The sequence below is a fragment of the Arachis ipaensis genome, chromosome B3, assembly GCF_059453495.1.
Source record: "Arachis ipaensis isolate K30076 ecotype BB chromosome B3, ASM5945349v1, whole genome shotgun sequence".
Classification (NCBI taxonomy): Eukaryota; Viridiplantae; Streptophyta; class Magnoliopsida; order Fabales; family Fabaceae; genus Arachis; species Arachis ipaensis.
In genome coordinates, this window is record NC_142438.1 from 138,509,186 (window position 1) to 138,522,430 (window position 13,245).

Consider the following 13,245-nt stretch of genomic DNA (forward strand, 5'->3'; position numbering starts at 1 on the left):
GAGTCTTGAGATGTCCACAAAAGAGTGGGAAACAAAGGCATTGATAATATCTGAGAGTAGTGGTCTTGATTCTATGACATATGATGACTTGAGAGGAAATTTACTTGCTTTTGAAAACACTTATTTGAAAAAAGATTCTAAAAGAAAAGGAATAGCTTTCACATCTGTTTCTAACCCTTTGGATGATGAATCCAGTGATAACTCCTCTGAAAATGAATTTGTTTTATTTGCCAAAAAATTTAGGAAAATGGTGAAACTCAAGGAAAGAAGCAAGGGAAGCAGCTCAAGGAAACAAAAGAAAGATTTCAGCAAAGTGATCTGTTACAACTGCAAAGAGTTTGGGAATTTCAAATCAGATTGTCCTAAGTTGAAGAATGAGGAGAAGCCGAAGAAGGGAAAAAGGAAAGGACTGATGGCTTCTTGGGAGGACTTGGAAAACGACTTAGAAGATGATGAAGAATCAGAAACCAAGTCTCAACCATGTCTCATGGCAGATCACGTTGAACAGGTAGTATTTCATAACCCTGACACTGAAGATCTTTATCTCATGATTGATCATCTTTTTGAAAAAATTAGATGCTTCTTGCTAGAAAACCAAAATTTTGAGTCTCAAATTGAAATTCTTAAAGCAGAAAATGGTTTTCTAAAAGATAAGTTGAGAGATGCTGAAACTGCTGTTGAACTTGTTGAAGAAAATAAGCAGTTAAAAGCTCAACTCAAAAGCTGTGAATATCACCATTTCGTAACTGCTAATCTGAATTATTTTGAAGAAAATGAGTGGCTACATAAAGAGATAAAAAGGCTTAAAGAAGACTTAGCCAAGTTTACACAAAGTTCAGAAAATTTAAATAAAAAATTGGCAAGTCAAAAACCTCGTTATGACAAAACTGGGTTGGGTTTCCATCAAGCATCAAAATCGGTTGAAATACCTTATTTTGCAAATATAGCATCATCTTCAAATGATGTAAGATTTCAAAACCCAACAAGCTTTGTGAAAACAGCCTCTCATAGATTTTGTAGATTATGCAACCGGAATGGCCACTTTCCTATTCAATGCTTCTTTGGTGAAAGAATGATTTGTAACAAAGTTTGTAAAATTTTGTTTGACTACAATGGATTGGGACAAAGAAGATGGTTTAACGTGAAAGGATCCAAAAAGATTTGGATATCTAAGGTCACTTGAGCTTATTTTGTAGGTGTTCCTAGCATCCAAGAGAAAGGACAATATGTGGTACATGGATAGTGGATGCTCTAGGCATATGACCGGAAAGGCAACCTTCTTCATTAAGCTTGATGAATATAATGGAGTGTTTGTCACTTTCGGTGATAATGGCAAAAGAAAGATAGTGGCAATAGGTAAAATTGGTAAAAGCTTTTCTCCTTTTATAAATGATGTTTTACTTGTTGATGGGCTGAAACACAATTTACTAAGCATTATCCAATTATGTGATCTTGGATATGAAGTTATTTTTAGAAAATTGGTTTGTTTAGTTATTTGTGAAAAAATTGGGAATATTTTTTTTGAAGCTAAAAGGTGTAACAATATGTATGAATTGACTCTTGAGGATTTGAAAGATCAAAAAGTAACATGTTTTACCTCACTTGAATCTGAAAATGGCTATGGCATAAGAAATTGGGTCATGCAAGCATGTACCAAATTTCTAAGCTTGTTAAGAAAAACTTGGTTAGAGGAATTCCAAACATTAAATTTGATAAGGATATTACTTGTGATGCTTGTCAATTAGGCAAACAAGTAAAAACCTCTTTTAAACTAAAAGATGGAATTTCTACCAAGAGGCCATTAGAAATGTTGCACATTGATCTTTTTGGTCCCACAAGAACTCAAAGCTTAGGAGGTAAACATTATGGCTTGGTAGTGGTAGATGATTACTCTAGATTCGGTTGGGTACTTTTTATTACTCATAAGAATGATGCTTTCCATACTTTTTCAACCCTTTATAAAAGAATTCAAAATGAAAAAGATTTGAAAATTGCCCACTTGAGAAGTGATCATGGAAAAGAATTTGAAAATCAAGACTTTGAAAATTTTTGTGATGATTTTGGAATTGCACATAACTTTTCATGTCCTAGAACCCCTCAACAAAATGGGGTAGTTGAAAGAAGGAATAGAAGCCTTCAAGAGATGATTAGGGCTATGCTTTGTGAAAATGATGTTCCAAAATTTTTGTAGGCTGAAGCTGTAAATACAGCCTGTTATATTTTGAATAGGACCATCATTAGAAAGGGTTTAAAGAAAACACCTTATGAGCTATGGAAGGGAACCCCACCAAATCTTAAGTATTTCCACATTTTTGGATGCAAATGCTTTGTACTTAACAATAAAGAAAATCTGGGCAAATTTGATCCAAAATCCTATGAAGGAATGTTTGTTAGATACTCTACCACTAGCAAAGCATTTAGAATTTACCTCAAGGAACATAGAACCATAGAGGAATCTATACACGTTTCTTTTAATGATACTAATTCAATTCCCAATGCTCTTTTAGATGATGATACAGGAAGTGAAGCTGATATGAACCATCAATCAAGTCAAGAAATCCCAACTACTATCCCAAATGAAGAATTTGTCCGACCAAATTTGTCTCATCAGGATGGAGGAGACATTTTTGTTTTGTCTCCTGAGCCAGTAAGAGAATCTGGAACAGAACAATCTGTCGAAGCTCATCAAAGCTCAACCTTACTCCGAAAACTAAGAGAGTGGAAGTCTATGAGAGGTTATCCTCATGATTTCATCATAGGTGATCCTTCCCAAGGAGTAACCACAAGATCCTCATCCAAGAAGCAAGCCGAGCAAAGCAATGTTGTTTTCTTGTCCCAAATGGAGCCTCACAATGTGAAACAAGCTCTTGAATACTCCTCTTGGATCAAAGCCATGGAAGAGGAGCTTGCTCAATTTGAAAAGAATGAGGTATGGACACTTGTACCTAATCCAAATGGTAAGAAGGTAACGGGTACTAAGTGGATTTTTAAAAATAAATTGGGTGAGGATGGTAGTGTTGTTCGTAACAAGGCTAGATTAGTGGCCCAAGGTTACGATCAAGAGGAGGGTATAGATTTTGATGAGTCTTTTGCCCTGGTAGCAAGAATGGAAGTAATTAGGTTGCTTCTTGTAGAACCTATGCACAATTACTCAAGAGGGGGGGTGAATTGAGTATTGCAACAACAATGAATCTTTTTGCGAAAGTTAAAGACAATATACAAAAGTGTTATTGTACTAGTATTTTTCCAAGAGCTTAACTCAATTGCTAAGCATTTATAAGGAGCTTTTACTTTCCAATAGACACCAACTCAAATAAATTGATCAAGCTTTTCACCAATCGGACTTAAGCTATTCCTTAAGTACTTACGAAGCTACTTTTCGATCACAATTTATTTGCTCAAAGGTAAAAGACAATAATATTGAAGAGATGAGTTTGGAGAGATGCAAACGCTATTTAGAGTGGTTCGGCACAATCCTTGTCCTACGTCCACTTTCTTTCTCAATCGCTATTGAGAAGTTCCACTATTGCCAAGCTTCAAGGTGCTCGCGCAAAACCTTTTACAATCCGAGTCCTTAGTTTCTAACACCTCACGGTATATGATCACCACTCGTATACTAACCCACTCCACTTAGAGATACCTCCTCTAAGATTTGCCTTGAGTACTTAGTATACTTCTTTGGTATCCTCACCGACTATAGTGTTTATAACTCTTGACTCAACCTTGGAGATCACACTCCAATTTACAAAGTGTTACAAGAAAACAATTCTCAAAGAATTGTTGAGATGAAATGAGTACTCTCTAGAAGAGTGTATGATTACAAGTTTAGCACTATTGAACCAATTGATATTGCTCTCTCAAATTGTGTATTATAACACCTTAAAAAATGTGTAGAATGAAAGAATATGAACAAGATAGTTTGCAAATACTCACATATATGAAATAAGGCTTCAATCCATCTATTTATAGACTCCCCAAACCTTAGAAACGTTGGGGAGTTAATGGGATGGAGTCGTTTTGTCAAAACTAGCCGTTTTTTATGTTTTTGAATCATTTGCATCGATGCAAATGTGTCTTTGAAGCTGAAATTTGAATTTTCAGCTAGGTTGCATCGATGCAAACATCTTTGCATCGATGCAACAAGTCGTCGCATGCTTTGCATCGATGCAAGATGAGTGTGCATCGATGCAAACCTTAAAGAATGGCTTAAAATCACTTCAAAATGCTTAGGATTGATCTCAAACTTGTTGGAGTCAATTCCTATGCTTTTGTACCTTTGAAAACAAGTTTTTAAACCATTTGGCTAGCATCGAATTGCAAGATGTGCATCAAAACATTTTGTGAGTGTGTGTTGAGAGATTTAGCAATTGGTTCTTAACAAGAAGTTACCTAAGTCCTAAGACACTATACTTGTCTTCAAATGTTGTGGACTTGAGTTTCTTGTTGTTGTTGTGTTGCTTTCAACTCTTCATTCCTCAACGTTGAATGTTGGTTGATCTTTCAACATGCTTTTTCATTCAAGTTGTTTGTTGGTTTGTCTTTCATGTCGTTTGTTGGTTTGTCATTCATCAAAACCTACGAATACAAACTTCGCATACAAGCAACATGATTTACACTTCTTGCCTATGCTGCCCACATGGGGTTTAAAATGTTCCAAATGGATGTTAAATGTGCTTTCCTTAATGGATTTATAGATAGAGAAGTATTTGTGGCCCAACTCCCTGGTTTTGAAAGAAAGGAATTTTCAAATCATGTTTTTAAGCTTTCAAAGGCTCTTTATGGCCTAAGGCAAGCTCTAAGAGCTTGGTATGAAAGTCTTAGTGCCTTCTTATTAGAAAATCAATTTCAAAGGGGAACCACCAATACAACTTTATTTATAAAAGTATCAAATGATGATATTCTTCTTGTTCAAATTTATGTGGATGATATAGTGTTTAGATCGGCCAATGAATCCTTGTGTGAAGAGTTTGGAAAACTCATGACTAGTGAGTTTGAAATGAGCTTAATGGGAGAACTAACATTCTTTCTTGATCTCCAAATTAAACAAACTCCTAGTGGCATTTTTATTCACCAAGGAAAATATGCTAAAGAATTAATCAAGAAATTTGGCCTACAAAATTCCAAACCTATGGGAACTCCAATGCATCCAAATACTAAACTTGAAAAAGATGAGAACGGTAAAGATGTGGATGAAACACAGTATAGAGGAATGATTGGCTCACTCATGTATCTTACATCCTCTAGACCGGATATTGTTCAAAGTGTGGGCGTATGTTCAAGATTTCAATCTCACCCAAAAGAATCTCATTTTTCAACCGTAAAAAGAATCATTAGATACATTAAGGGAACTTGTGATTATGGCTTATGGTATCCTAGAACTAATGACTTTTGTGCAGTAGAGTTTTGTGATGCAGATTATGCGGGAGATCGGGTGGATAGAAGGAGCACCTTCGGAATGTGTTGCTTCCTTGGAAGCTCACTTAACATGTGGTCAAGCAAGAAATAAGCCACAGTTGCTCTATCCACAGCCGAAGCTGAATATATATCTGCCTCTGCGTGTTGTTCACAATTAATTTGGTTGAAAACTCAGTTGGAGGATTACAAATTGAAAATCAATAGCATACCCTTATTTTGTGACAATACGAGTGCAATAAACATTTCCAAAAATCTTGTTCTGCACTCTAGAACCAAGCACATTAAAGTGATATATCATTTTATTAGAGAACATGTACAAAAGAAAACTATTGATATTCAATTTGTAAAATTCGATGAACAGCTTGCAGACATTTTTACTAAACCCTTGTGTGAAGACAGATTCTGCTCTTTAAGAAACAGTTTAGGAATGTTAGAATTAAATTCTGTTGATAATATGTGATTTTTCTGATTCTGTTGGTTTTTGTCTCGTAGATAGCAGGGAGACAAAATTGGGCAAGTGATGAAATCTTCAAAGGAAGACTTGTATAAAGCCCAGAAAATTTGTGGATTAAACATGGAGAACTGTGCCCTATTGCCCAGCATGCTGTAAACCTTTTGAGCTTATGTAAGACAAACTTTGTTCACATGATATAGGCTCATTATTTTTAAATCATAAAACTCTTTTAATTTTTTGAAATTAATTTTTCAACATATCATCACTCCATTCCATTTCAAGTCATGACAGTTTTAATATTTTATCATTCCTCATGACTTGTCTTTTCAGTTTTCATAGTTTTAAAAAATTCAAATTAAATTTTAAAAACCGTTTTCATTAATAATTTTGCTTTAAAAGAGAAGGTTTGTTCCTAGCATTAATAACAGTTCTTTTACTCCTAAAAGCAAATCATATCAGAGGGTAGCTGTTTGTGACACCCGTGTTCTTTATGTTGTTTTGAACTCCATCCCCATATCTTTAGCTTACTTTATGATTCATCATATGTGGGACTGTGTGAAAAGTGATAAAAGGAGTAACTTGTCATATGGTATGTTTTTGACTTGCTTGATTGAGCATTTTAATGTTGATTTGAGTAATGAGCCTGTTGAGAATATAGTGTCCACAATCAAAGGTGGTGGTGTACCGCAACATGCTAAAGGTAAAGAAGTTCTCTTGGAGTTTGCTACCATGTCTAAGCAAATGGTAAAATCTAGCAAAGAAGCTAGAAAGCTTGCATGCAAAATGAAAAGGCTTGGCTGAAATTTCATGAAAGGGTAAACTTGCTCTTAAAGCATTTGGATTCAGTTGATGAGGACATGGCTCCTTTCGAGAAAGAAGATGATGTTCTGGAATCTAATAAAGAAAATTCTGATACCCAAATTTGCTCCCTGTTGCTGCTGTTGCTGAATGCTCTGTTATTTTGCTCTCTGTGTAATTGACTCAGTGGAACTAATTTCATCTGTCTTGGATAACTGTACCAAACTTAATTTTGATGTTGTTTTGTTTTATACTTGAATTATTATGGACTGTATTGCTCTTTTTCTATTTTTTTGCAGGGTCCCTCCTTGATGACAAAAGGGGGAGAAGAGAAAAAGGGCTGAATTGAAACTGTTATGTTTCATTGATTTGTTGCCCTGTTTTGCTCTGTTTTATGCTCTGGTTTGGCTTTGTTTTAAGCACTTTGTATTAGTGGATTAATTTTGACTTGAGCTTTGATTATCATTGATAAATTTATTTGCTCACATGCAAGTGTGCTGACTGGACTATGGTGAATTAAGGTGTTTGAAAAGCATTTTCTTGTGAAAATATGGCTCGGTCTTAAAAGATCCAAATTCTTGAAATTTTTATCTTTTGGGAATCCTTTGGAGCTTGTACACAGTTTTTGCTTGCTTGAATATTGTGTTAATTAGGCACACATTAAGGGGGAGCATTTTGAACAATTGAAAGGGGGAGGATTCGGCCAAATCATCAAAGAAATTTTCTAATCCTAATCCTTTTCAATTCAGCTTTAATAATGTTTGTCATCAAGGGGGAGATTGTTGAGTTTGAAAAACTAATATCTAATTTGATGATCAAACATTATTAAATTATTAAATTGTTATTTGCTTCCAATAGGTTGTTTAATGTGTTTATTAGTGTGCAAATTTCATATTGGGTCAAAAGGCAATATGAGCCCCACTTGTTATCAATCAAGCCATGTGCAAAATTAATATAAGTGAGTGTACTTTGAAATAAAAGAAAACAAAATTGACCCAAATCACAAGCCCAAATGGATCATTAAAGAAAATTTAGCCTTGTGCAAAATTGTTATATGAATTATGGCTTAATTGTTATGCTTGTTGGGCCAGGAAAATTTTTTTAAGCCCAACAAGATGGTTGGTCCGAAATTAAAAAAAGAATTGGGGCCAATGTTTAAGCTACTCATTTAACTTGATAGAATCTAATTTTTTATGAAATGGTTATATGCTTTCAACGGATTCCACTCTCTTCATTTAATAGAATTCAAAATTTGATTAAATGTAGTTAATGCAGACATTGGTAATATGAGAGAGAAAGTTTGAAATTAATGTGATTGCTATTATTGCTTCACACGTTACTATGAAAGAGGGAAGTGGGTTTTTATTAAGTGTAATTGATTTTATTTCCTTCTTTATTTTCTTTGAAAACATTCTCTCTCTTCTCTCTCTTTGCATTCTGTCACCTCACTGTCAGAGAAGAAGATGGTAGAAGCAAGTAATCAGAAGAAGGAAGCAGAGGCTATGCATGGGTAATGTAAACACAACTCATTTTCATTTTCTTCTTTAATTATATTGCAAGCATTTTTTTGTTCTCTCTCCTCTCTTTTTCGGTCTTGTCTAGCAGGAAAGAAGGGATGAAGCAAGCTATCAGAGAAGCTAGTTGCAAGGAAGAGGCAATTGTGATGATGGCGGTAAGAAAAAGAAGATCTATAGTATGGTGTGGCTGAGAACTTTGTCACAAAAGGTAAGGTGTGGTGAAGAAGTCTCAAGCCTTCCATACCCAAAAATGGAAGATATCCATTTCGGTCAGAGGAAGAATATCCCTTGGAAGTATGGCTCGTCTCTACTTTTGCTCAACCAGCACAGGAGGTAGCTACTGTAACTACGTGGAGGATGAGGCAGAAGATAAGAGTAGGAGGAGCTGTCAAGCATCAAGAACTCATCAAGGGCTAGGAATCCTTCTTGGGGAGCAAGTCAAGATGAAAGGCCCGGATTGATAAAGCTTGGTGAGAAGGAAAGACACAGAGGTAATTGCATTTTGGTTATAGCATTCAGTTTTCTCTCTCCTCTCTCTGGATGAACCGGTTTTTGCATGAAGAAGAAGAAGTTGGCTCGGTTCAATAGTTTCAACCTTGGAGGCTTCCCCTTCTATAAATAAGGGAGAACAACCAGGGCTTGAAGCAAGGAGAAAAGAGTGAAAGCACAGAGTTCTCATAGCTACCCAAGCTAATAGAAGTTCTTCTCCTTCAATGTTCTTCATTTTGTAATTTTTCTGTTTAGTTTTGTCTGTCTTGAGTCTCATGGAAAAAGGAAAACAGTGAGGTTTGTAAGAAAAAGTCATAGAGTGTAAAAAGGCAGAGTATAGAAAATTAAAAGAAAAAGCCATAGATGTTCTAGAGGTCCTTTGTACATCTGTGTTGTATTTCATGATTCTGTGGAAATCCCCTTGCAAGTTGGGTTAGCACTTAGCAGTTGAAAGCTTGGTAGGTGACCAAGTCAAGTTCAGGATTGGGGATAGATTCTGGACTTGTCCCGGATAGGAAGGGTAGTTCCTAGGGAGAATTGGTGTATATAATCATGAAGATTATAGTGAAATTCTATCATTGTTGTCAGGGACGGATCCACTCATGTGGGTGTGGGGGCAAGCGCCCCACTACAATTTGAAATTTTATTGAGTAGTATATAATAATAATATTTATTTGCCCCCACTAAATTATTAAATTTGACCCCACAATAATTTTTTATTCAACTTTTGATACTTGATAGTCAATTTGAAAATTTCATATTAGATGTCCATTATAATGATCAATTTTCAAATTTAAATAAGTTTGGTGTTCTTTCTTAGAGATCGACTCGAAAGAATATTATTGGGTTAAGTTCGATTTTAGTCCCAACGTAGAGGTCGAAAATCGGAATCGTCCCTAACTTTTTTTTGCTACAAAATGGTCCCCAAAGTTTCAGTTTGTTTTAAAATCGTCATTTTTACCAGTGACTAGACAAAAAGGCAGAAATATCTCCTGAAACATTTTAAAAGGACAACAAATTTTACTCAACAAAAAGGGGCTAAGATTCAACCCCTTCTCTTAGCCACTGATAACCATAAAAAACAATTCTAAATAACTACTAATACGAACATTTCTAATATAAAAGTTCTAATAAAAATTTTTAAATCAATACTCTAACTAATATTTATAATCTAATAATTCTAAGTTACTAAGGATTGCGAACATTTCTTATCTAACATGGAAAAAAAAAAAGAAATTTCATGTACTCACCTCTTCGTTGATGTTATCAGCAATATGAGTAACTTTATTCAATCGGTAGATACGGATTCGGGTCGTCCTCTATGACCATGATTTTGAATTTTGTTGCTTTGTTCTCTCAAAATTCTCTTTGGCGCGGATTCTAACGAGAGTGGGAGATTGTGAATGTAAATCGTATGAAATAAATTTGAATCCTTATATAAAAAAACCAACATCAAATCGAATTAGCTTGTTTCAATTTATATAAGAAAGCATTTTTGGTGAATCAAATAAGAATGATTCAATTTATCCTTGAAGCATATTATATTATAATTTAAAAGTGGCTTATTTGATTTACTAGAGACCCAAATTTGCCATGATTTTTCTTTAATAAATCGAGTTATCCTATTTCAATTTGCTAGTTCTCATGTTAAATAAAATTAGTGTGATTCGATTTACATGTAAATGTATAAATTAAACCGAGTTACACTAATTCAATTTATATGATATATTTAGAATAAACATATAATCTATTTTTGTTTAGTATATTTATGTAATTTTAAATTACAGTCAAGTGAATTATCCTACCAAAATATTTATTTGATGAATGAGTTTTTGCATTTATAGTATTTTTATATTCATTAAGGAAGGATATTGGTTCTTTGAGTAGACTCAATTAACCATATATATGTATAGCCTATATAAACATTGAAGGGTTCATTAGCTGGCAATTCGACTTGGACCTAATTAATCGACATCTAAATTAACTCTCTTGTCTCTAATCAAAAGCAGAAGAAACCAATATCCGCCAACATTCTAAAAATAACAATCTTCTCCATCTCGGTAAATACTCTCCGACAATAAAATGCACACTTTATCCTCCTAACCTTAAATTAACCTAGGTGATTTTTCTTCCCAGTTACACAATAATTATTAATCACTCTCTACCAAAAGTTAATAATAAAACAAATAAAATAATAATAACCCCCTTTTTCTTTCTAGTTTTGAGCCCAAAAAACTTGATGACACAAGTCTAACTTGGCCTCATACGATGACAACAATGAGAAATGACTCAATAATCTTGTTCGTCCACCTAAGCAAAATAATCATAACTTTTATATAATGGATCAAGTTTTTGTAAAGTGAAAAAATTAATAAAACAAAAAAAATAAAAGTTTAATTATTCTTAAATCAAACTAATAAACTCTCACAGAATAGAAATTACAAATTTAATAATAATTATTTTTTTATATATTTATTATTTCATCCTCTCCTTATTTTAGAGGATTTTTTTTTCTTTAAAATCACGAAAAATTACTACAAAAAATCATGTTCCAGACTCCCAGTTACTCAGAAGAATTATGTATACGTTATACATATATGGTCACAGATGAATAGATCATAATATTCAATAATTGGTTTCTGAATGGATCATACTAACTAAAATGAATAACTAAAATTCCTTAGCTTTTGACTAATTTTCTATTATTTCTCAAACGTTTTTTATTATACATACATATTTGGTTACCGGTCAAAATATTCAATACTGGTTTTTGAATGGATCACAATTCACACCAACTACAATGAATAACTGAATATTCCTTCCTTTCTCTTCATATCTTCTGTGAGATGAATTCCTAGATTAAAATAATAAAAAAAAAAGAAAACCAACAACAAATTAGTTTATCTACATAATATTCTTAATTAACAAGACTAAAGTAAATCTATGTTCTCCATAAAAAAGTTCTTGTATTTGACTCCAAGCTGAGGCCTAGCTGAAGATCCAAACTTTTGACATGTCCCTGATGATGATTCGAACTAGCATGGGAGAAATTGAACATACAATAATTTTCTTGTTGATCATGAGAATACTTTGAAACATGAATAAGACCATCATCATCATCTTGATCATTATTATTAAAGCTAATCTGAGATTCAGAATTATTACTAATAAAGGAAGAAGGATTATATAACCAATTATCAATAATATTATTGATATTGGAGCTTGCTTGCTGTAGAAGGTAGTGGTTGATTGTGGTAGCATTAGTTTTTTGAAGCTGCAACTTCTTCTTCTTCATTCTCTCTTTTTTGTGTGCATTTTGGTGTCCTCCTAGTGCTTGTGAATTTGCGAATTCCTTGTAACAATATTGACACTCTAATTTTTTATTATTATTATTTTTCTCATCATGATCTCCCTCCAATAATAATGAAGCTGAATTTGAAGAATTCACACTTTCATCTTCTGAATGATCCTTTGGGTTTATTAGTTCAAACCCAAATAACTTGAGCCTCTTGTGTTTTGATGAATGCCCATTATTATTTTCAACACCATCATCCCATGTTGAAGCATCATAGACATTCTTCTTTTCCATATTATATCTCTCTCTTTCTCTCTTTGGAAGGTGAATTGCAAGGATTTGTTTTTGGATTTCTCCTCCTTTTATAATAAGCTTGTAAACAAATACTGTTGCTTCTATTTGAGAAAACAAGTTCTTTTCTTTTGAGTGATGCTTTTATTTTAATATTTGAAAGTGGGTGTTAATTGAAGACTAATAAAGTATATAATATAAAACTTTGAGTGTAAAATAAAATTATATTAAAATATCAAGATAGTAAACAAAGGCGTTGATATATAATGACTTGTGATCATATAAATGTTTAAGAAATTATTTTCTTTTTATAATATAATGCATGCAAAGCACGCACAAGGCAAACCCAAAAGGCTACTAATAATAATGGAATATTTAATAACTTAAAGAATAAAAATATCATTAAAATTAATTATTATATATTTATATATAATTTAATTTATTTTTAATATATATTTTATATTTTAATAATTAATTTTAATGACTAATTTTAATGATAACCTAATATAATTGTTTAAAGAAAAGTCAAGTAAAAAAATGCCGTCTTTCATGCAATGTTTGTAATAAAATATGTTATTTTGTGGCGGTTACAACTTAAACTTTTCAAATATAGAAGACTTGGTATGATACAGTACCACTTGGATTTTCTCCTTTATTAAAATAGGATTATACTATAGTATATTAAAATTAATCATCAAAGTCAGTTATTAGTATAAAATATATAATAAAATATAAATATATATTGAAAATAAATTAAATTACATATATATTTATACATAAATACATTAGTGACTGATTTTAGTAGTTAATTTTGATGTACAAATAATATTTTTTATTAAAATATCAGATATATTCATGCCTAAGGCACGTTTATAGTTGTTTATGAGGAATGCAAGCAAACATCTAGATGGAAAGGGGGCTGCTATTCTTAATATTATATAAGATAATTTATCAACCATCAACCGTAATTAATTAAAAGTTTAAAA

General features: G+C 32.9%; 1 protein-coding gene across 1 annotated transcript; it reads right to left on the minus strand.

The window, feature by feature from the left end:
• Nucleotides 1–11,368: 11,368 nt before the first annotated feature.
• LOC107634709 (uncharacterized) lies at nucleotides 11,369–12,284 on the minus strand. The gene has a single exon (XM_016338135.3). The coding sequence runs from the start codon at nucleotides 12,260–12,262 to the stop codon at nucleotides 11,615–11,617; it is 648 nt and encodes a 215-aa protein (XP_016193621.1). The 5' UTR covers nucleotides 12,263–12,284; the 3' UTR covers nucleotides 11,369–11,614.
• Between the last annotated feature and the right edge of the window lie 961 nt (nucleotides 12,285–13,245).

What these genes read in the sequence shown, in the direction of transcription:
- LOC107634709 (XM_016338135.3), bottom strand. Translation starts at nt 12,262, where the DNA reads ATGGAAAAGAAGAATGTCTATGATGCTTCAACATGGGATGATGGTGTT.